The sequence below is a fragment of the Thunnus thynnus genome, chromosome 22 (assembly GCF_963924715.1).
Source record: "Thunnus thynnus chromosome 22, fThuThy2.1, whole genome shotgun sequence".
In the NCBI taxonomy this organism is placed as follows: domain Eukaryota; kingdom Metazoa; phylum Chordata; class Actinopteri; order Scombriformes; family Scombridae; genus Thunnus; species Thunnus thynnus.
In genome coordinates this window covers 12,748,212-12,772,473 of record NC_089538.1, presented here as the reverse complement: position 1 = coordinate 12,772,473, position 24,262 = coordinate 12,748,212, and the positions used below count along the sequence as shown (strand labels likewise).

General features: G+C 41.5%; 2 protein-coding genes across 4 annotated transcripts in view; both read right to left on the bottom strand.

Moving 5' to 3' along the window:
* The window catches only part of rgs12a (regulator of G protein signaling 12a), a 38,710-nt gene extending 20,258 nt beyond the window's left edge, over positions 1–18,452 (bottom strand). Inside the window, exons 1-3 of one of the 3 annotated variants that reach the window (XM_067580985.1) lie at positions 18,280–18,452; positions 14,532–16,382; positions 12,435–12,527 (exon numbers count right to left, since the gene is read on the bottom strand). In XM_067580985.1, the coding sequence (XP_067437086.1) occupies positions 12,435–12,527; positions 14,532–16,331 (1,893 nt within the window). In that variant the 5' untranslated portion in view covers positions 16,332–16,382; positions 18,280–18,452. Of the gene's footprint in view, positions 1–7,871; positions 8,207–12,434; positions 12,528–14,531; positions 16,383–17,772; positions 17,949–18,279 lie in introns of those variants that run through there. The other 2 variants (XM_067580984.1, XM_067580986.1) reach the window with 2 other exon arrangements.
* A 1,110-nt stretch (positions 18,453–19,562) lies between these two features.
* msantd1 (Myb/SANT-like DNA-binding domain containing 1) lies at positions 19,563–22,569 on the bottom strand. Its single transcript, XM_067580991.1, has 3 exons — positions 21,405–22,569; positions 21,027–21,320; positions 19,563–20,237 (listed from the first exon to the last, which is right to left on the bottom strand). The coding sequence occupies exons 1-3, from the start codon at positions 21,656–21,658 to the stop codon at positions 19,946–19,948; spliced, it is 840 nt and encodes a 279-aa protein (XP_067437092.1). The 5' UTR covers positions 21,659–22,569; the 3' UTR covers positions 19,563–19,945.
* Positions 22,570–24,262: the final 1,693 nt, after the last annotated feature.

Here is a 24,262-nt window from a genome sequence, read left to right as displayed (position 1 = left end):
GAAAACGCTCCTCCAGCTTTACTGTGGTACAGCCTCCACGCCGTAGAGTCTGGCATCTCGAGACACCACATGCTGAAGGAACGTAGATGATCACACCAAGACAGATTTATGTGTATGATCTGAACTAAGCCGCCGTGACAAAAACAAACTTTTCTCGACGCTAAATAAGTTGAAAGGTAAACCACATATTCCCGAATGTTAATGTCACTTCTTAAGACCTCTCACAGAGAGTGTTTCTGATGATTCAAAAGTGAGTTCATTTATCTTTTGAGCTTGTTGAGGCATGTTCTTGCCTTTAAAAACAGGGTTGAGATGTACCCTGTTTATCACTTTACCGCAGTCGAGATAAAAAGAAGCGTCTTTGAAACTTTCACACAAGTCAAGGCTGATTCTAGCACCCCGCAAACAAACAACCACGAGTCCCCACCGCTTCAAACAGCTGTTCAGAGTGGGAGCGAGACGAGCGACAAAGAGGGAGATTAATGAGAAAAACAGCTGACTGAACAAAAGGAGGCTCCCCGCTTCATACACGGGAGGAAGAGGAGGCTTGGTCGGCAAGCCCCAGTTTACTTACAGTGTTGAAGTTCCAGGTCCTCTTGAAGGAAAGTCTCTTTTTGAGACTCATTGTTCCCTAGTCTGCTACACCAGCAGCACACAGACAGAATATGTGTGTGTGTGTGTGTGTGTGTGTGTGTGTGTGTGTGAACGCATACCTGAACATTCCCCACCCAAAACTCTGCAAACCATGTCTGTACAAGTCAGACCGAGGGAAAGAGAGGGAGGGAGAAAGAGGCAGAAATGTGACATGGTACTGGACAGAAAGAAGGAGGGAGAAGAGGGGGGTGTAAAGGAGGAAAGAAAGATTTCCTTACTCTGCAGCTGTTGCTATGGCAACCCGCCTGACAATACATACAGCCTCTGCCACAGTGGCATGAAGGAATCAGATGAATTAAGCCCCCCTTCATTCCCCTCACAAAAACACACACACTCACTATGTCAAAACCACATCGGCCTTTCCCCCCCTTTTGTTTCCAGCCGGGGTACTCTCCCTTTACTTGAAAGAGAAAATAGAAAGAAAATACCCAGTCAGGATAAATTGAAACCATATGAATTTTGTTTTAATCAAAATAAAAGTTTGCTAGCCCACAATCTGAACTCCGAGCTTCATTATCTGCTGTCACAGAGCGCCATTCGTACGCCCCCGACGGTAATCGTGTCAGTTGGTGTTTTCTGCTAGCAATTTAGCTCATGTACCAGAAAAAGAAAATAGGTTTTTATTCTGGCATCACTCCTCGTCTCTGCTGCAGCGCTGTGCCTCCACATTTCTGGCAAATCTCTACAATCAGCATGCCGACTGTTTCTGGACCGACTATTATTCTCAAAGCACGGGTGGCTCATTCTAAGGTTTTCTCGTGACAAAAGAGCTAGTATTATTTGGTCTTAATTTTGCCGTAAATAATGGATCAGATACAGTGTTTATTAACAGCTTGGTTTTCATGGTAGATTTCCCCCGTTTAATTAGATTTCTACATGGTCTATCACTTTGGAAATTGGATGTTTGTCATATGTGCATGGCTGTGTTAATGGTTCGGAGGGGGCAATCTGGTCTCCCTGACAGGCAAGTCACAGATGACAGCTCCAACTCCTACGGGAGGTTGACGTGTGTTCATATATGTACACATGAACACATGAAAGAGGGCACATGGGGAAACAGTGATAGAAAAAGTCTCAGTATGCTTCAAGGAAACTAGGTTGTTCGACGCACGCTCTCACAGTCTCTCCTCCCCAAAGGCATTCATGTGTTGCGTTCGCTTGTACACATAAAAAAATGATGGAAGTTGTCGTGTAAAATGCAAAATGCAAAATGCAAAAAAAAAAAAAAAAAAGGACCTTGAGAGAGAAAACTTCCTGCCTACTTTCCCCGTCTCTGCACACCCAGCCAATCGCTGCGTAAAGTACAGTAGGCATTATTGTCGGGTTGTCTGTTTCGGAAAATACCAAAAATTTTGGGACGCAGCTCCCACTGTTTCCACTGTCAAGACCGGAGATTTCAGATGCTGTTAGACTATCCCACAAGCACTTCTTTTGAAGCGCACTGAGGCCTAAAGAAGGAGACGGACTACTTCAGACTGGGGTTTTGAGTACATAGCGCATTCACAAAGGAAAAAGTAACTATATGATCTGTGCAATCTCAATTTAATTGATAACGAAAACCACAAAATAAATGAACGAGCTACTCTTCAGCTGAAAAAAATGTAAAAAAAAAAAAAGTGGTACAGTCTTGAGACGGCTCCAGGAAAATCTCAAAAATATAAAATAAAGTCTTAAATCTCTGGAGGAACCTCTTGCTTTCTCTTTGTGATGTTTCCAAATTTAAAAGTAGCATAATCTTTCCAAAGTTGCAGTTTTATTAAGGTCACTGAATTTCTTGTACGCTAACTGCCAAAAACCCCCCCACACTATGCAGATTATTACATAGTGTATACTTTATCGGGGCACAGGAAGACAGATTGTTTACGATTTCATGTACATTTGCAGTGATGCAGACATGCGGTAATTAGAAGTTATTCAGGGTACTGAGTTGAGTCATCTACAATCGTGGTCAGGACACAAAAATGGTATATTTAAGCCCTTCAGGTCTTCTTTTGGCCTTTGACCCCCCCCTCCCCACCCCGCCCGAGGCAGATAGTTCACTGCAGCCAGGTGAGCACATCTATAAGAGCAAAACATGTTGGAACATCACCAACCAAAAATGCCTCCAGGAAAAGCACTTTCTCTATTTCTATCCTTTATGTTGCTGACTGGGGACAGTTTGAAATAAACAGTTTTCACGTGAGCTCTGAGCCGCTGCTTGATTTAATCAATTTGTGAAACTTTTCTAGTCAGGGTTCACTGCGACAATGAGCGCTGCATGTCACAAGACATCTAACTGCACGTCAAGTTCTCCACCAGGCAATCTTGACCGAAGACGGAAAAATAATCTCGGTCTGCTATCTGCGGCAGACTGTTCCCTGAAAATAACATCAAGAAAGAGCCATGCATGGAGGCAACTTCCTTTTGAGGGAGGGAGGCGAGGGTGCGGTGACTGATAAGATGGAAGAGACATTTCTTTCCCAACCAAGCAAGGAGTGAGAAGCAGAGAAAGAGACTTCTTTGGAGAATTATGAAAACTCCTCTGACAATATCTAAGTGATGATAGTGTAGACAGACAACGTTGTGTTTGAATTTTGGAGGCTACGGAGTGGGACCTAATGTTTTTACTGTGAGAAATCTTGTTTATCATAGCAAATCCACCAGACACTCTATCACATTAGCAAGGAACTGATGAGGTCAGCTTGCTTATGTGATGCTAGGGGACCAGGAATGGTAAACAATATGAACACAATTACCGTCCCCTTAGATTTGCTATCTGCATTATGTCCAACTCTATATTCAGTCCCTTCAAACAAGAGCATATTTTCATAATCTGCACACAATAAACATATTACTGTGTTAATATGTGTCTTGCTATCATGCTCTGTTGAGAAATCCTATTTTTAATCGCAAGAGCCTCAGAACTTATGCCAGTGATATAATCTCACCTCCCTTATGATCTAATTGAGTCTCAAATGTTATATCAAGTTAATATTTTCACAATGATATGAGTCAACCCAAAGCTTGAAGAAGTTGATTTTTATTTTTAGTTTAAAGATATTAAACCGGAAGGCTTGTGATTTTGATGAAAACCTTCATCAACACAGCACAAATCATTCTGAATTTGAATTTTAGACTAAATACAAGTGTTTTGCAACTGAGTTGGCAGTCCCAAGTGTCTGACTTTACAGGTGTGAATGTAGCATTATATTTTTTTACAAAATATATATGTAACTTTTTGATTTTTATCAACAAACACCTGAAAAAACATTCTTTTAATCTGCTGACCAGGGTCATTATTTCACCCTTACTGACAGATCTATTCTATTGTAAGGAAAAGATTTACATAAAAAAGAAATAAGGACATTAACATTAAATAACACAGAATAGATAACAGATATTTTCTGTTGTTTACAAATTCAGATGTAAAACATGTTATCTGTGTATACAGATGAGACTAAATGCCAGGAGGTGAATGGGAAGTTGTGATTTAATCATGTTAATCTCTGAGGAGTTTGATCTAAACTAATTAATCAATTAAAATGAGTTTTCTTTTAAACAAACAAATAAAGACCTTACATCAAACATTACAACAATGCTGGGAGGATGTATGTCTCGAGCCAAGTAAAGAGTCGAGACATCCGTCGAGGTGGCTTTCAAGTGTAATCCCCTCGGCTAACGAATGAGTTGTTCTCCACGTCTTTAAAGACATGAGCCATTTGCATGCAAACAGAGGCCATCGTCAAAATGCGTTCCATCTCTTAATCCTCCCCTGATCAGCAGTAATCTACTGCCTGTTCCCCAACTCTAACCAGTTTGCCGCAGCAGATGGGTACGGCTCTTCTCCTGTCTGGATTAAAGTGTCATTACTATGATTTGTGCAGTGTTGCTGGTGTGTGTGAGTGAGCCACTTGTTGCTGATAAAAAAAAAGAAAAAAAAAAAGCTGAGAGTGTTAGCATTCCTCTGAATAGAGATGTTTACCTTTTTCCCTTCTGCTATTCTACTTCTTGCAGGGTCAGGAAACCAATATCAGTCTTTCCCAACTTTTTATAGTAATGTGACTTAAACTCTGCTTGAACCCGAGGTTAATAAACATGAATCTTGGCGTACCGCAGGTGGACTGGTTGGAAGAAATGCTATATATATATATAAATGAGTAATTGTAAATTTATAGATTTACAGGCCAAGCTGAACCTCACAAAGATAAGATAACTTCAGAGAGAGAAACTAGAACCGGGGACCATGACCCCTCCCTTCTCAATTTATTATCGTAGAGTCTGTACTCACATGAGCCTGGAGGGCTCGAGGTGGGTAAACCACATAAGATGCCACCACACCCTCATACTGCTCTTTCTCTTCCATAAAAACACCCAAAATGGACTTTCCAACCTGAAACCTGACACTTATAATTAGCTCAGTGACTCTCCCCCCCCGATTTTCCACCAAACTAACTTACAGGAAAACGCAGTGCACAGTGTTATGAGAAGTCTGGGTGCCTGTTTGTTGCATGATAAGACCATGATATGAATGAATATCTGCCTCCTGGATGTGTACAAAGCTATACCTTGCCTCTGATGAGGTACTGCCATAATTGTTTACTTCCTGTAAATCCTCCTGACTAATCCTTGTGGTCACGCAGGGAACCTGAGCTGGTTGAGTGAAACTGTGAAAGATGGGAAAGATACAACTTTGGCTTAAATTTAACCCTTTAGGCGAAGGGATATAGGATGGCATTCAGTCTTTATGGATGTTTGGCATGGTGACAAGTTCATGGTAATGCTCACAGCGGCAAAAAATGCAGTTATTACTCGAGGTACATTTGAGACTTAGAAGCAGAGTGTGATACTCTGTACACACAAAACACAATATATCTGTAGTCTTCCTTAAAAACACTTTTTTGTCACTTTTTTCAGTACCCTTTTGCTTAAGCATATGCGTTCTACAACATGGCAGTCATCTAGCACTACTCCTACTACTGATTTGCATTTCAGGGCAGTCTTAATATGTACTGCCTTTAGAAATACCACGACACATGCTGCAGGTCACAACATGAACAATGCGCAGCATTTTACTCAACTTACATGTGATGCAATAATCAAGTTATATAAATAGATATTTTGTATTTTTTCATTGTTGACCATGTTATAAAGATGTTATAGAAATATTTCATGAGGGAAATTTGGTTTTTCGGCTGCCACAGTAGGGCGCCGAGCCAATCCCTCACAATATCACAGTGAAAGTAACTTGGCCGCCCCAACAATGAATGTTTATGACTTCCACAGTGCAAGAAGACAAGACCTTGGCCTAGTTCCGCAGCATCTTGTATCAACACAAGGCCAAAAAGATACCAACTACGTTCACTTTCTGAAACTCCCTGCAATCCTCTCCAGTTGAAACAAGACAGACTGTCTTGCACAATGTCCAAGACATGAATCAAACGCGCCCCATCGTCACCTGAGCTACAGGTCTGAGGTAAAGAGTTGAACACGATGAGCGGCACACTGTATCCAAGACATGTCTAAACTGTTACCAGGGAGGTGATAAAAGTCTTTGGCAGTTCTAAAGCCGTTCCTTGTTGAGTAACCTCCACACCCTTGGCAGTAGATTCCCTTTCAGTGAAGCAGAGAAACTTAATAATAGTCCGATTGAGGAAGGTAAACAGTGTGTGGAGAATGAATCATTTCCAGAAGTGGTGTATCACATCCATAGACATCCTGGTTCAGATGGCATTTCCTACAGCCAATCAATAAGGCATAATGGAGAGCTATGTGGTTAACCTAAAAAAATATATCATAATCCTTAACGTCGATGGATGATGTCATAGTGTTGGTGTGACAACTGCCAAAAGTGGAGCAGCAGTGCGTGTCCGTCCAGAGATGGCGAGGCAGCGGGTATTTTCCGTGGTTACAGTTTGGTCAAACAGCAAACTCAGCAACCACAGCCACATCTGGTCATCTGGTTATTGGCTGTTGCATATTCATACCCGGAGCAGCTGGACAGTTAAATAACTTCTACTCAAGTTTTGTTCTGTTAATGTACTGTTTTTCCAGTTGGTGGGTTTGGAGAGAGCAGCCTATATAATTGCAATAAAACCTCTTGAAGGAGGAGGAAAGAAGAAAAAGAATCATAGTGGAGACATTTAGAAAATGTCAGGCTGCTTAGTCTTTGCATCCTTTAATGCTAGCCTAAGGACACATTTTGTGAGCGCAACTGTCCACCCACACTCCCAGAGCTGGCCATGTGATGTCAGCGAGATAAAAGTGCGTCGTGTTCTCCTGCCTCTACCAGCTAATCCCCAGGAACACACTATTCCTGCTCATCTTCTCAAGTCATAACACCCACATCAAAAAAAAAGAGGGAAGAATTCATATAATGAAGTGCGGCATCTAATTTTAGAAACTGTTATAATATTAATAATAATCATAACTCAACATGTAAGTGCATGTAAGCTGGCTGCTTGCATATACTAGTTCCTTTAAGACATACTGTATGAGCAATAAAGATCATGCAGTAAAAGAAGAGAGACATTTTAGCAAAGGTTGCTGTGTGATAAGTGGTGAATCAGAGCGGGGACATGCCTGCACAAAGCCAACAGGGGCAAGGCAAAACAACAGGCAACCATTTCAAGTTCAAACTCAACTGCGGTTGGTACATGACTACCAAAGAAATACGCAAGTGAACATTCACTGAGGATTTAATTCTATCTGACACAACAACCCCTGATCTCGGTTTCCTCTCACACCAGATCTAACTTCTCCCGATGCCCCCGATTGATTTCAAAAAAAGGGTCAATTTCTCAGGGCGAGTGCAACAGAGCGCACCTCATTCAAGGGCCCATAAGCGACCCTCCATGTTCAGCTCACAAGAATAATCCTGGGCCACTTCACAAAACCCCCCTTTAGTATAACGTCTAATTTAAAGTCAGCGTGCATCCTGATATAGATGCTAGACCACATTTTGCTGTATACAGCAGCGCAGTGTGTGTCATACAGCACATGAGAGTTCAGCTGGCACTGGTCAAAACATTCCTCTGACAGACCACACAAGCTAACCACTGTATGCCGCTCAAAGGCAACAACAGGAGTTACAAAGAGCCCAAAGAAGGAAAAGTAACGGTGGCAGGGAAGATACCACTAGTGTGAAAGATGAAGATGGCATCACCAAACAGTGTAGAAGTGAGGACAGGCAAAAAAAAATAAAAATAATGAAGACTCCAGGATTTCAAGACAAGACTTACAGAGTTGAGAGTTAAAGTTTGCTCCATGTATGGCGCTGGGTGCGTGTGTTTGGCTCGTCTTCAGCGCTGCTCCAGACGCCTGGCGTGTGTAAACGAGTCCATCCGCTGGAGCTCCTTGGTGCGTGCGCGAATCGGTGTTTTCAGTGCAGAGAGAGAGAGAGAGAGCTCAACGGGGGAGGAGAGAGCGTGCAGGAGAGCCGAAAATCCTGACAGCTACTGGGAGTTCAAAAGCTCCCTCTCTCTTCCTCTGTTGCCGGTTCCTCTCTCTCCCTCCCTCTCGCTCTCTCTCTCTCTGCTGTAAATTCCTCCTCTTTCCCTCTATGTTTACCTCCCTCCCCGTCTCTATGTCTTCATGCCTTCTCTTGGTTTTTCTGCTACGCCCACAGGATAGATCTATTACCCGAAGGCGTGCAAACAAGAGCTGCTAATGTCTCCACACCTAAAAGGAAAAATGGAAACTTCACGCTCATGGTGCAGAAGAGGAGCCCCGAATGTCCCAGCGGGCACCTGAATAAAACAGTGTGCATTAACTAACTGCTCACATTAACAGATGTGTTAACAAGCAGCAGCACGTCAGAAGAGAGAGTCAGTGGGAAGACAGTCACAGCAGCCTTGCGAGTGGTGTCATTTCTGCAAAGTTGAACACAGTGTCATCTGCTGAGCGTTGCGGGCGCACAGCATCTGTTTGGAGCTGCAAACAAGGAGTCAGTGATGAGGAAGAAATAAGCTCATAGTGGCGGAGCGGTGAGGTGGGATGTGGGGGCATTTGCAGATGGGCTCTGAAAATCTCTGCATGGAAATAAGATACGGAGGTACAAAGCGGCACATTCTTCCACATGCCAAAACATAAGGGGATCTGACAAGAAAAGCTCAACATGCATCAAAACATGCATCTTCATCATAGAAACTCAGAGATATCTGCAAAAACACCAAATCATATAGAGGCTTCCCCCTCTGCCGAGCCAGAAAAGCACACACTGAAACCCATCCAAAAGCACAGGATTATATATATATATATATATATATATATATATATATATATATGTGCCTTTCTGACTTGGTGTGTGGGTTGCAAAAGCTACGTGTCAGAGCCTTTGTAATGTGGAGAAAAATAACAAGCATTTGCTCATTCCTGTGCTAGCCGCTGTGACGCAAACCGCCGACCATGGAAAAAGCAACACAGCTACACGCGTTTCAAATTGTTCTGGGCTCGTCCACATCATGCAGCGAGGCCACGTACAGGGGTTGTCCGCAGGGGTCTGCCCTAAGCACTGATGATGACTTCCGAAATAGTCTCACGGTGTCCTTGTGAATCCAGATGCATGCAGTGACTGAGAGCTTATCACAGATTTTTTTTTTTTCTTTCCAAAATGTACCGTGAGAACAGTCCTTCAAAACATCCTTCACAACAATGTTAGAAAGTGCTGCTGAAACCAAACACTATAACCCCCTTTAGCACTTAACCACACAACTATCACTGAATATGTATGAGCAAGGAGTCATTTAAGGTCAACATCTTAGTGTAATTCAATGGTTTGATAAGTTTTCAGGCTCTAGTTTTGAACTTGATGTACAAATTCTTAATAGATTCCAGTATTAAACCTCATATTTGGACTGACTTTAACAAAAACAGAAGTTTTTCTCCAAATCTGTTGCTAGAGTAAAACCACCAACCCTTGCATATGTATGAGGGCATAATTGGTAATGCCATTAGATGGGCTGAGGTTTATTGTGGCGAGGTGCTTTAAGAAGTGCACCAACTGATCTGTGACCATGAACCCAGGGTGGGGCTCAGCCCTTGAAATGAGAGCCCAGGGGCAAGGTAAGGATCTAATTACCTTTAAAGACCATGAAACATCCACTATGGTATTACTACCTGGAATGTATTGGTCTGCCGCAATATAAAATTTCACGGGTAAATTATCGTTCTCAATTAGATGCAGTCTGAGTAGCTATGAGCTGAATGCACCGTGAAAACAGTTTGCTGGTTTCTTGGGTGTTAGCTTATTGGAAATATTTTAAACTCTCCTGAAGGTGGTAGTATGTAGGATTAAAAAAATCATATAAAAAGGTACAAAATATTGGACCATTTGAAAATTTGGCAAATGGCAAAACATAATTTCAAACAATCTTCACTCTTCACTCATGCAACTGATATGGCTGTGAGCAAAAACAAACTGATTGGGTATTGATTGCAGTGGGTGGATCCCAACAGTGATCATGACGAACTGTATGAATGGATACGGAAAGAATTTATGGCTGTGTTTTGACACAAGAAACGTTCAAGGAAATATCGTTACATTGTATTTTTGCCTGAACAGGATTCCTAAATCCAAAGAGATTTGATTTACAAGCATATAAAAGACAGTAAAGCAGCAAATTGTCACATTTGAGAAGCTGGAACCAACGAATGATCAACATTTTTGCTTCATAAATGACTTTAACAACTCATTGATTCTCAAAATAGTTAGCAATTGTCTGTTGATACACTGATCAATTAATTGACCAATTTTTTCAACTCTACACTGGTGTTCCTTTGCAACAGATGACTTATAATAAATTCTTAAATTCTAATTCCTTGTTTGTCATTAAAAGGTATCTTGTGTAAACAAAAAAAATCACATGTACTGAGAACCAAATCCAACCTGCTGCATGCACTCAATCAAAAAATAATGAGAATAAACTATGAGAATTTTAAAGTGGTTAGTGTGAGATGAGCCAGTCCTACACAACATATGCCTAACAAAGAAAAATCACATTGATAATCCATTAATCTAAAAATAAATGTCATTATATGGAAGACTGCAATGCATTTTCCACAATATATTGTTGCCAAACCAAACTCAGCTCATTTCAGCTGTTTAAAATCATCCCTACAGCCATTCATTTTACAGCAAACATGTCAAAGCTTGACTATGAAGAGAAATCATATTACCCATGATGCTAGCATGTAAAGGTCAGTGTTTTTCTTGACATCCCTGACACAGTATATCACGTCAAACCGGCTTGAACTTGCGTCTCCCTGTCGGTTTCACAGTAACTGCTGATAGAGAAGAGCTGTGAAGTCCTTGTATCACAGGTGAACAAATCACTGTGTAACAAAGCAAACTCGAGGTGTAAGAAAGAGAACTCAACAATACTTAAAGTGTAAAATAGAAAACTGATACCCTCTCAGTTCTCTACATTCCAGCTTCACAGAAATCAGGAATAAATGTCACACAACAACGCTTGGAAAACAGCTGCATCATTTAGGGATGACGGTAACATCACAATTAATTTTACTCTTGATAGCAACCTAATTAGCAATTGCTGGGGAGCCATAGCAACTAAATAGGATGAAACACATCACCAAACCAACAAAAACACATGGTGAGGGGCTCTCTTACCATCAGGCGACTTGTATCTCAGATACAAAAGAAAAATGCATGATTAACTATTTGTTTAAAAGCTTGTAACTCTACCAGACACAATGCCCAGAAATGGTCAGAATAAAGCAGCGAAAAGTAGTTTTTTGCAACTTGAGCATACAAAAAGGATACGGGGGGATTTGCAAAGAGAACGTGAGCATACTGTGGATTTGTGATTACAATAAATCAACAATGAAAGGAGGCATAGATGTTATGCTATGCAAGCAGAAACTGCAGCTGTCGTAACCTTTTATAGCCATCTTTAATCCTGCGGCTGTACATCTGGGGCAGACTGCTAAGGACCTGGAGCTTTATAACAACAGCACTACTTAGTGTGAGTTGGGACAATTCTAAGGAGGACACTGGTAGTGTGCCTCTTTGAGAGCAATGTGTGGTCTGCGGGCGTGTCTGTGTGTGACTGTGACTAATGCGTGGATACACAGTACAGTATGCCTTTTCTTGCTTTGTTTTCGTGTGTGGTTAGAGAAACTATGGGATGTGTGTGTGAACGGTGTGCGTGTCTTTGAGGGGGTGGGGCAGGGGGGGATCTGAGTCAGTGTGCATGAGAAAGAGGGTTTCCTCAGCAACATTAATATGAGAGAATGTGAGCATGATATTCAGTCGTGCAGCAGTGCTCATTAGCAAGCCCAAACAAACAGGACCATGCCTCTGGCCCGCACAAAGACCACTTTGTGAGCCACCCCTTGCCACAAGTGTAGCAGCAAATGCAGAGTTCAAGGCAACGGAAATGAAAGGTTAAAAAAGAGCTGAAAGTGGAGCAGAATGAAAAAAAAGGGGGGATGGTTGGACTGAATGTGTACATTAGTTTAGCTGTTCAAGTTTTCTGCGTATAGACTCAGAAGAAGTGGAAGCGCAGAGGACTGACAGACTTTGTGAATATTATAATTCCCATCAACTTAAAAAAAAACATACATAGACTACATATTCTAGAAACCTAGTGATGATTTTCCAATTGGAAAAAGGTGGTGCACTTCCTATAAAACACTGCCACTGCTTATCATTGTTGTTTCATTTTGAAATTACTTTTGTTGAAGAAAAACAATAGCAGCAAGGACAAAAATCAACAAGATTGGAAAAGTTACAGACATTCAACCTCTAGGAGAACCAATAATAGGAAAAAGAACTTGTTGCCCACCTCAAGGTCATCCAGTGATCGTGCCAGGCTGAGGCGTTTAACTGAGCGGCGTTTGGAGGTACGTAGAACACCCTTACCCCAAAACCTGGAGCCCTGTCAGAACACAAGACAAGTGAATTAGAAAAGACACAATAACCAACACAGTCATGATAGCTTTGTATACATCAACAGTGTGTTACTATGGTATACGTAGTGTAGAAATCGTCCGTCCGGCTGCTCCACTCTAGCACCAACCTCTTTTAACTTGTCTTGTCTTCAAAAGACTTGTCTTCAAAACTACAGGTACATGTCACTGCTGATGTACCTACTGACCCCCTGACCCTGTCACATCATCATACTGCCCCTAACGTTCATAATTTTCTGAGGACGTGCACAATTAACTAAAGGGATTCAGGATACGTGAGGCAGCCCACCATATGCACACAAAAGTGTAGTTAAAAGCAAGTATATCTCTGGCCTATAAGCAAAGTGCTAAATGACTTTGAGGTGTGTCAGTTGAAAAAGATCCTAAAGATGCTCTGGAAATTTCAGAATTTCTACTAAATTTGACAGATTTTCCTGCTAAAGCTGCTGTATTTACAGATAATGGAGGCCATGACACACAGTCCTCTCTGACAACATGCAGATTGGTCACACAAAGTAAACCTGAATTACTGCTGTTTCAACAGCAACAGAACAGAGGCACTAATTTCACAGTCTAATCGTCAAAACTACCATTAGAGATAACATGGAGCTTCCATGGTTTCCTGCCTATCGCTTTAGAAAAGAAAATGCAGTTCAACCAGCCCTGTTCTTATGATCGGAGAGGTTATGTCTAATGTTTGAACGAGAGTTGAAGAATTGCGGATAATTAGCACTGCATGACATGGGCTCTACCCTGTAATTTGCCAGGCTTCCTGTGCAAGATTGTCTTCTCTCTGATCTAATGCAAGCTGGCAGACAAAGACACAATCCACTTCTGATTTATAAACAGAGGAAAATACTTTGCTGTAATAATAAACGTTGAAAACACCAATAAAGAACAGTAGATTTTGTAGCTGAACTTTGTCCAACACACATTGGACATAATCTAAAATGCCTTGAATTTGAATTGATTTATAAAAACATTATCAACTACATCGCAACATATAAATCACTGACTTATTGAATCTGAGAGAAAGAAACAAAATCAGAGATGTTGTACATGCATCACTGTTTTCCTGAGAGGAGGCTCGTTTCTTCTGTGACTACATGGATACACAGGGACATCTTGTGGGCAATGAGGACAGCAACACTTTAAAAGAAGACCCGCTTCCTTTTATCTACATGTTTATGACCATGACATCACTGACTTACAAACAGGTGCTTTCTGAGTTCGATTCACACTCACTACCAATCTACTTCTGAAATAGTGGTATTGTATTTCATATTAGGTGCCTCAAAAGCCCCCTCAGTGTCTGGAAATTCAACTCCCTGTGAGCATTTAATACTTCCTGTGTTGCTGTGTGCTTAACATGAACTAAGTAAAGAAACAGATGCCCTTGTCTCAGTACGACCGTACTTACAATGGAACTATTTAAAGTCACTTTGTGTAAGGATTTCTCATTAACACAAGGCTCAGAAATTACCTGCAAGGATACATATAAGCAAAAGCAAGCAGAAAATCCTATCATAGCTTGAAAAATTAGTGTAAATGTATGTTTAATAGCCATGGGTAAAATATTTTTATCATTAATCAAAACGATTAATCTACTGTTGTTTCACTAAAGCTGGTTCACCTCATTGTTTTTGGAAAGTTGAACCAGAAAAATTGTTTTTTTTCCCAGACATTCCTCCAACATTTGCCTTTTTTCTTCTAAATTATTGAATGATTAAACCTTTTCAGGCCTCTAATAATAAAACAAAGACAAAAATCTAAACTCTTTGGCTGAACTAGTCACACACACTAAATATACAGTATTTATTGGTAACAAGGGATCACAAGTAGACATTACTTTGTTTTAAGGGGTCACAAGCAAGAGTAAAGACAGCATTTCCCACTAGGATTGATGCAATGTTTTCAAGTGCTGCAGATTTTAGTTTTAAAATGTAAAAAAAAAAAAGAAGTGCTTTACTCACATTTTTGGTACTACCATCCTTCCGCTGTTTCTCTCTCTGTTCAAGAAATCTTTTGGTCCATTCCTCTCTGGGAGGCAGCATCATGATCTCTGCTGACTGATACCTGTCTGAGGGAATCTGGCTCATGGGGGGAGGCAGGTTATTTGTGCTGGTGCTAAGGCTAACACTGGAAGACCAGTTGCTGTTGGATGTCACCTGAGGCTCTGGATCACCATTGATGGTTTTAGGCCACTTTGGCTTAGAGAACCACCTTTGGCTACCTCTGAGAGGGTCTCCCAAGATGTTAGTTTTTTTACCCAAAGGAAGAGAAGGTGGTGGTGGGGGCTTAAACTGGAACTTGAGCCTGGGTGGTGGACCTCCATAAAAGCTAGTCAGAGAATCAGGGCCAGGTAGTGACTCTGAAAGGGAATTTGTGCTGGCACTGTTCTCTGGATTACATTTTTGGCCATTCTTGGAGAGATTTATTGGGGTGAGGTCTTCAGCCGGAGGATAATCCCATGGACAGCTGGGGAGGTGGGCCCCAGGGTGGTTTTGGATTGCAGAAGGGAAATCCCTGTCCGCTCTCTCCTCAGGGGGGGAAGCATTGCCAATTCCACTGTCCCCATTACTGCTGGCACTGCCTTGCTTGCCAGTGCTGCCGTTCTCCTTGGCTTGTTGCTGAGCCTCCGTGTCCAGTCTGACTCTAAGCCTCTCTACGGCTTCTCCCAAGTCACTGTACAGGACTGTGACAAAATGAAGGACATCTGGCGGAGTCTGAGGGAATTCCAGACAGCCCAAAGCATCTGGATCTGGAGTGCAGTCGAAGCCAAAGCGCCCAGCAATCCCTATGTGGTCCTCATGGTTTCCCAGCTCTGGGTCGATGAAGAAAACATGGCAGGAGGCCCTTAAAGGACCATCCTCTGGGACACGGCCATTGATTATATGTGCTGTAGTGACCAGGCAAAAAAAACGTGGGTCTTCAGCACACACAGCCCCTAAAACCAGGTTTTCAGTAGGGAAGGCTGCCAAAACAGCTCCCGCTTCATCACAAAGTCGAACGCAGTCAAACATGATCTTCATCATCACTAGAGTATGGGTATCCTGCTCTGTGCCCAACTGACGTATTCGCTCACGAATGGCTTTCAAACAGTCCTCCTCTGATTCTGTAGTGTTTAAAATCAGCTCTGTAGAGCTCAGGTAGCCTACTACCAAGGTCATGTTTAAAATACTCCAGTCTGAATTCACTTCTTCTGTGTCTGTAAAAACAGAGTCTGTGTCCCCCAGTCTGGAATTTTCCTCCTTTGGCTGCTCAGCTAAAGCGCTCCATTGTTGTGACCACTGCGACATGTCAGGTTCTGACACCGGCCTCTGTTTGGAGGTGAATGCATGACTTGAGTTGAAGGAGGAATTGTTTGAATCGTGCGAGATGGTGCGAAGAACACCTGCCTTTTGAAAAAGACGCTTTTTCTGTCCAATCCCAAATTTTTCATCATTAAGGATGGGGTTCTCCATGGTTCGGCCTTCAGCATGCACCACTAACCGCAAAGGCCCTTTGCAGCTGCCAATCAACTGCACCACATTCTCATGCAAAGCAGTGGACACGTCTGTTCCATTGATGGCCATGATGCGATCCCCTTGTTTGAGTCCAACCAGGTCAGCAGGACTTCCTTCCAGGATGCCACTCAACAAACATGGCTGCTGTCCTGAAATAGTAAAGCCATATCCTGCCCGACCACGGATGACCTCAACACCCCTGAGCTCACCGACTGCATTCAAATCCAGGCGCCTCCTTGCACCCTCAGGCTGTCCCTGTATCCTCATGTTTGTTGTGAAACACTTGCAGGTTGCCAACACTATTGTGTTGTTGTCATCCTACAGTTAGACAAAAGTGGGCAAAAGACAGGAAGACACAAATTTTAAGTGGAAGTAGTTTGTTTGTACTAAATCATGCAGTACATAAGAATGAGGGAATAATCACAAAGCATTGCCAAATAATTCAGTTGCTAATCAGCTTTCAATAGAGATATGTGGTGGTGAAATACTAAGTTGAAGCATTATACTAGACTGATTTCATGATCCATTACCTGCAGAACACTTTGTCAATGAATCGACTAATTGTTATTTAATCTTCAAATGTCTTGTATTGTCCATGCTAAAAGATATTAATTTGAAACAAATTAAAGCTGGGAACATTCACTTTTAAGTCAGCAAATTTCTGGCATTTTTGATTGAAAACTAACTTAAACAATTAATTGATCAAATTCTAAGTTAATTTCAATTATTTTAATTAGACCAATCAATTAATCGACTAAATGTTTAAACTCTACATCATGCAGCATATTAAGTGATTTTTTAAAATTCTTGAATACTAATATTAAATACTTAATGTTGAGAGCAATTGTTAAAAACAAAATCACAAAATAATTTCAGTATTTCCTCTGTAATTTTAATACAGCTGTGGTGCTTTGGGCAATAATTCTGGTTTTGTCCCATATCTGTCGCTAAGTTATGTTTAAAGTTGAGGCTCTAGTGTTAAAAAAAATGTTTTTTAATCACTATATAATCACTACTTTTAAAGCATCTGGACTACCCTTTAGTTTTAAATGACATTAAGGCTTTTTATTAAATTACAATCTTAATACTGATTTAACATTTTCTCTTGCTCTGGTGAGAAAATGAATTTACAATACATGTACTTTAAAATGAATCAAAATACAACACACACGCATTTCTTTAAATTGTGAAAAAAACAATTATAAACCTACTAAAGAAATAATTACTTTAATATAATATACATAAATTACCATAATTAAGAAGTAGAATGTTTCTCGAGGTACATATTATTCTTAGAAAAGTACTAAATAACAACGTAAAACACTGATATCAATCTTATTTTAGCAATTACCTGTCAAAGATAAGACACAGAAAGCTTTTATGTCCCAACACAGCTCGTAAATTACGGGTCTTGGTCCCACCCCTCCTCCACCCACACCCCAAAAACTGTGCCAGCTGGCTCCCTACTCACCAACAACGCTTTAATGACAACCAGACTCTTGGGTTTCGGTCAGCCACTGTTTTTAAATGTTACAATATTCTTCTAACCACAAGTTAAATAGTTTGAAACAGCAGAAACACCAGACGAAGCCATGTGGTTCATTTACTAGTGTTTTAAACCGGTAAAGCAATGCGCTATCACATACGGTAAATCAGAAACTTTCCCACAATGAGGCTGTTAAATGACTAAGTTAACTTTCGAAATTACCTTTTCCAGCGTTGAAAACTTCTGCAAAACTCCCACAGTTTTACATTCACGCTGCTAAAAGTCCAAACATTTACATTTTTCCCATTAAAGCTCTTTCTTTCTATTAATTATTCAAACAATATTTCCCTGCAGTGTAGTAGTAGTCCGTATGGCCCCGCGAGATATCACAAAGCGTCTTTCATTGTAACCATGACAGCGTAACGTCTCTGGAGCACGTGACGTATCCCTCTGGCCAATCACCACGCCTCTCACGTTCAATATTCAAACGATTGGAGTGACGCTATTGGCTGATACTAATACTGACAGTTGATAGTGTACTTTGCGCTAAAGTGAATCCAATTTAAAAAGCCTTGAGTTTTTAAATGAACTACGCCGTTTAAATGCGAGGTTCAAGGCGACAGTGTAAGCTCTGTCACGAAGAAACACGTTAAATATGAAAACGAACAACACTGTAAACACGGTAAGTTTTCAAAGAATTAAAAAAACACGATAAATTAGAAGTCTTACCCATACAATTATGCTAGCACCGCTGTACCACTATCTTGCACTATGTGGGTCGCCCCCCGTCCGTCTTTTTCACACTGCTGCAGCACTCTGCTGCGGATGGTCTGTCAACAATACCTCTCTGGTCAAAGGGCTGCAACGGTTGTACACACGGTCACATGGGTTAACTACACATGTCTCAGCCTACACATTGACTGTAAACAGGAAATAAACTGAAAGTCATTTCGTGAAAGAAAGGTCACGTGATGATTATTGACAGTCTAATAATAGACCATACAAGCTGATACACTTGTATTACGGATGTGACAGTGACATCAAATCACATTGGTTTACATTTCAAACAAACAGTATTGCATTTGCATTTTCATGCAGGAGTCACGTCCATGAAGTTGCTGGTGCAGTGTGTCTGATCCAAATCCTCTTAAAATAGGCTGAAAGGCAAAGGCCTTAACATTTTGGCTCTATCAGTCCTCGCCTTCTGTGTATTTTGCATTTCAATAATTACCCTGCAGAAACAGATATGCTGCCTAACAGTGGGGAAAATTACAATGAAACACAGGAAATGATGGCAAACCAGTGTGCAGTTTAATTCAGCAGAAATGCAAACAAGAGTAAGGCGTTTTTTCACATATTTAAGTATTGAAACCTCAGAAACAATGTGCTTTTCTGTGTGTGTCTTGAAGTTTTGCATTTATATCTGATCCTAAAAGTATGCCACCCAAGATTAAACACTGTATAAATGTTATTTAATTGACCTTACTCAGTGCAATTAGTCTGCAGGCAGAGTACCAATCTGAAGTGCCTGGATTTAATATATTTCTGATATTTAGCAATTACATCTAAATGTGCTTCACCTTGAACAGTTCTATCACCTGAATGCAGGGAATGTACCCTTATTCTTATAGACTCAGTGTAGCCACCATCTAAGATTCATGTCTTTTTACAGTTTCTTTTCAATGGAGCTACATCAGCTTGACATTGTAATTTCAAGGTTAGCAGCCATTCTGTCTCATCTGTGGATTGATGATAAACCAGCATACTTTCATCAAACACTGACTGTACTGCTATTGAGCACAAAAAGGACATCTTTGAGAGCTGTAACATTTTCTTTTGGCAAGAAATCTGATGCAGTTGCTGTAGCAATTTGCTGTCAGATCCCCAATCTCTTCAGTATCAGGAGGGCTTATTGCCGTAACTCATGATAACGCCTGGTTCACAATGCTGCAAATTGCCCTGTTTGGCATCAAACCTTCCCAACTTGTAATTATCCTGACACAGTGAAAAAAAGAAGTGACAAAAGAAGTCTGTTTTTGCAAGGCTGTTGTTTCCACAGTGATTTTAATGGGACACTTGAATATTATCAAGAAAGAGGATCTGATAGAACTATCCTTAACATGAAAACTCAGACTTGCTGTAGAAGTGCAAGCATATCTCTATAGTCAACATGCTCATCATCTTTCACTGAAGATATTCAAGTTAACAGTATATCTTTTGTACATTTCATTGCTGATCAGGGATATATTTAGACATATGCAACACTATAAACAATAAAAATGTCTGATGTTGAACGGAAATCCAAAATAAATATATTTTATTCTTTCTCCAAAGAGGCTAGAGGTGATACAAGACGATGATCTCTCCCAAACGACCACAACCCTCCCACTTCACTTCACGGCTTCCCCGGATCTTTGACGCCACTCTGAGCCCACGATGCTGACGCTGGGGAGGAAGGCTGGATCATCTTCTCCAGGAGATTCATCATACGTTCCTGCAGCTGCAGACACTGGACCTGGAGGAGGTTCTGTTGGTGCATGGCCCGGCGGACCTCCCTGCACGTCTCCTCTATGGCTCGGCTCGACCTCTTCTGTTGCTGCAGCATGGCCTGCATCACCCGCAGCTTCTTCCTCTTCATGAACAGATGTTTGTTGGCATGCCTTTTCCTGGCTGAGGTAGGATGGGAGCTGGAGAAGAGAGAGGGGGACTTTTTAGAGCAGGCAGTGATTGTGTTTTATAAGAAGGGATCCCCTCTGTGTTGGTGCTATGATCTAAAACAGTCCAGTCAGTAATTTCTGAGCATTATCAGAAAATCCAAAATAAAAAAAAAGAATCAAAGTTGTATTGAAAATAATTTAATAACACATAAAAAAACATAGAATATACAAAGTGAAATGAAAGTGATGTATAGGTGACAGGAAAGGCACCTACAGGTGTGTTTTGGTGGGGGTCATGGGGTCATATCAAGGCATAATATGATATATTATCCCATATCATATTATATCAGATACATTTATATATGACATTTTGCATATTACCACCTGTTATCACATGACCGACATGTGATAACAAATTAAACCATCTCAATGACAACTGAGCAGCTCTATCTGCTGAAAGCTGCTAAAAGCTTCAGAAACACAGTAGAGTAAGAGAACCTTGAATTGAGATTTATTTGCCAAAAGGTTAACTCTTAACATACCATTCACATATTTTTAATTTGAGTTTTCCTAAATGAAGGTCTTTGGATTTGGTGATAATCTGGTTCACAGAGTGTATCATTTCCTATGATACATGCAACAGGAAACACGTTACAACATGACGGAGAAAAAAAGGGCCATTATCTTAGCTTAGTTGACTATGAATGGTGGATGTCAGTATATTAACATCTTATTACTTTTATGAAAAGACGCTGCGCACACACACACGCGCACACACACACTCACAACAGCGCTGCCCCCCCCCCCAGCTCCTGTTACCTGGAGCCCTGTGTGTGCTCACTGTCAGAGCTCAAAGAGTCCAGCTCTTGCTTTATCTCCATTTCATCTGAGGAGCCTGTGTACTCTGGCAGGAATCCCATCATCCCTTCCTCTGCCTGGGCCACTAGGTTATCTGTAGACTGGGAGGAAGTGGACGGACCTGCAGTGGAGGCCTGAAACTCCAAAGAGTTCACCCTCCCGTTCTCCAGCGGCTTGGAGAGGATCTTCTCGATGGACTTATAATACGGCCAGTCCGGCATCTCACCGCCTTCGCCGACTGTGGATTTCAGTCGCCTGTTGGAGCAAAAATAGATGTTTATAATCATGCAACAGCTGGATTTTGGAGTATAGCTGGACAACTGGATCTGCTGCACTTGCCTGTACTGGAAAGACATGTTGGTGATTTTCATCTTGATTTCCTCTTTGAAACGCTGCTCTCCGGTCAGCTGGAAAAACCTCTGGGACATCTTCTCGTACACCTTGGCGTTCCTTTTGCTCATTTTCAGTTCGTTGTGGTGTTCCTCCCATACGTACAGGAGGGCTTTCATTTCACCGTCAGTCCAGTTTGGGGCCCTCCTGTGCTTCTCACTGTGGCCTGGCAATAGGTAGCTGAAACCATCGTCTGATGCCATCTTTGAAATGGTTCTCCTGGCCTGTGCTGGCTGTGCTTTGCAGGAATAGGCTCTTTAGAGGTTGAATTTGAAAGTCTTTTACTGTGCTATAAGCTGTGTTGAGTCTGCAGTGAGGGAGTGAAACATGCAAGAAGGCACACACGCCGTTCCTGCCTGTGCCCTTCCCCCTAGCCTAGCTGAAAGAGGACTCAAAATGGGGCCTAAGGCAGGAGAGGAATCCGGTTAAAAGCTTTTAGTGGTGCGTGATGTCACCGTGACATCAAGTTGCCTTGGCAACGGTGAGGGAGGCCCTTCATTTTCCCTCCCTCTCCTCTAACCACTCCCATCCGCTCTCCTTTCCCCTCCATTCTGCTTCACTGGCAGCACAAAAAGCTTTTAGCTGAAAGGCAGCAGTGTGAGCGCACAAGATTGCTGACAGTTTTGAAATATGAGCCACCAGGGAGGGAAAAAAAAAAGAGAGCCGAGACCACGGGTATGTGTTTCCCTGGCAACAAGGCACTGGATTTGGTAGTCAGCCAAGACACTGCTCCATTTAAAAGCTTTTAATAATAGACAAGTCACTTTGAGATGGGGAGAGGGAGGATTTGCTTTATCTGGCATGATGTAGAAGAGAGGAAAACACTTGCAGCCTGCAGTTTAGATCTAAAATGCGAGCAAAAGCTTTTCAATGAAAAAACTGTGAAACACTTTATGTGAAAATGAGATGAGGAGACATCAGACAGAATGGCAACATGTGGTGATCGACCATAGGCACCCCAGCAACGGGATACAATATGCTGACTGCTGTAATCAGCTTTCTATTCATAGCTGTGGGTAGTAGACAATGGACCCCTGCTGAAGGGGTTTCTCTGACCAGTTGGAGACCCCTCCCCCATTTAGATCCCAGCAAGGGGCGGATCTTCGTCTACCCCCATCTCAAGCACCCTTATCTACCATAATATGTGTATTCCCCCTCTCCCCCAAGCCCCCTCTCTCTTTCTCCCTTTCTCTCTCCCTCCTTGCATGTTCTCGTCTTTTTTCCGAGAATATTTCTGCACCACAGCCACAAAATACATAAACAGTAAAACCCCAAACTACACCCCTCTTTCTTTCTATCATCTTGGCTCCTGCGTTTTTTTTCTCCAAAAGGAGCAGAAATTGTAATGCAGTGATACAAGCCACCCATCCTCAATTCATCTTTATTAGTGCCACTAGTTGCTGTCGGCCCGGCTTAACTCAGTTTTGGCCTGATTAGACCCCCACTAACCCATCTGCTCCTCAGTAACCTGACAGGCGGCCGGTGCATTTTCATACTGCAAATTGGCAGCTTTGCCCGATCCATCACATCTGTCACTTAAGACAAACGTTAAGCTCTGCCGTTGCAGAAATGGAAGAGCCAATGAAAGTTGGTGTGAAAGGTTTTGTCCGTTTATTTTTTCTCCTTTGCCTCCAGTGTGCATTTAAAAGATCTGTGCCTCAAAATGTTCAGAAATTTGACTGGTGTGACTTTTGGGTATGGCTTCTATTTATCGCTCAACTGACTTGCTGAAGGCAAAAATTATTTTTGCAGAGTCGTGTTAGTTAGGGTAATTAAACTAAAGTAGATGGATATTTCACATAAAAATACTCCTTAAAACCTTGATGCCTATATAAATCTTAAAAGTTTGCATGAATACTAATTTTTTCAGTTATTTCACTACCACAGCAGTTACCAGCACTTGTCTCTGTCAGTATAATGACAGAATCCTCTCGCTGGGGTCCATTATAATTGTGTTTTTAGTTTTTTCATTCATTAAGGTGGAGGTAATCCAGACTACTAATCCAGGAGCCAGACTAATCTACAGATAAACTGGTCATGCGCCGCTCATGTCTAGGAGTAGAATCAAAGTGTATGACAAGGCCAACAAGGATACAGCTTTCTTTTTTCATCTTAAGGAAAGAAAACTGTCAAAACTGCTTTCACACAATGCATGTCAAAAGATTTTAACAGTTAAGAATCAAAATGTATTATCATCTTATTTGGCATTGCACCTGCTGAGTGAACAAAACCACTCAAAATACAAGTATTATGCCATTAAAAGTGAAACTCCACGTGGAAATATGAAGTAACCCGGCGATATTTCCCATTTTAGTTAAGTGAAAGCACAAGCAACATGTCTATCATTTATAGTGGCTTTGGAAAGTATTCTTGCCTAAATTAGCAACAATTTTTGCTTTGTTATTATGTGTAGATTGATTGCCAAAAAAGTCAATTTTATACATTTTAAATTAAAAAGTTCTCTATTTCTCTGTTCAGCGTCTTTGGCCACTCGCTCTTTCACTCAACCAGTCACCATGGTAACCTGCTATGCGCACTTATTACGTACTGCCGTATTCCTTAACGGAGCTACGCTACCAAGCGTTTCCTCGGCAACGACGCAGAGGTTGACTCACGTTTTGGAGCAGCATTGTACAGGGTCTCCCAAACACTATTGATTTCCGAATGAATGGATATTTGGCGTTATTTTGGGCATTAAAAAAATATCTTTTTGGCCTGGTGGGGTTTCTCGCCAGGCCTGTACAATTATAGGGGAAACACTGGATAGGATATATAATTTGCTTCTTCCCATACCTGCACAGTATATA

Coding starts and splice junctions, on each gene's coding strand:
- msantd1 (XM_067580991.1), bottom strand. CDS start 21,658: ATGGCATCAGACGATGGTTTCAGCTACCTATTGCCAGGCCACAGTGAG. Junction 21,321..21,404: donor AACATGTCTTTCCAGTACAG/GCAAGTGCAGCA, acceptor TTGCTCCAACAG/GCGACTGAAATCCACAGTCG. Junction 20,238..21,026: donor GAGCACACACAGGGCTCCAG/GTAACAGGAGCT, acceptor TCTCTTCTCCAG/CTCCCATCCTACCTCAGCCA.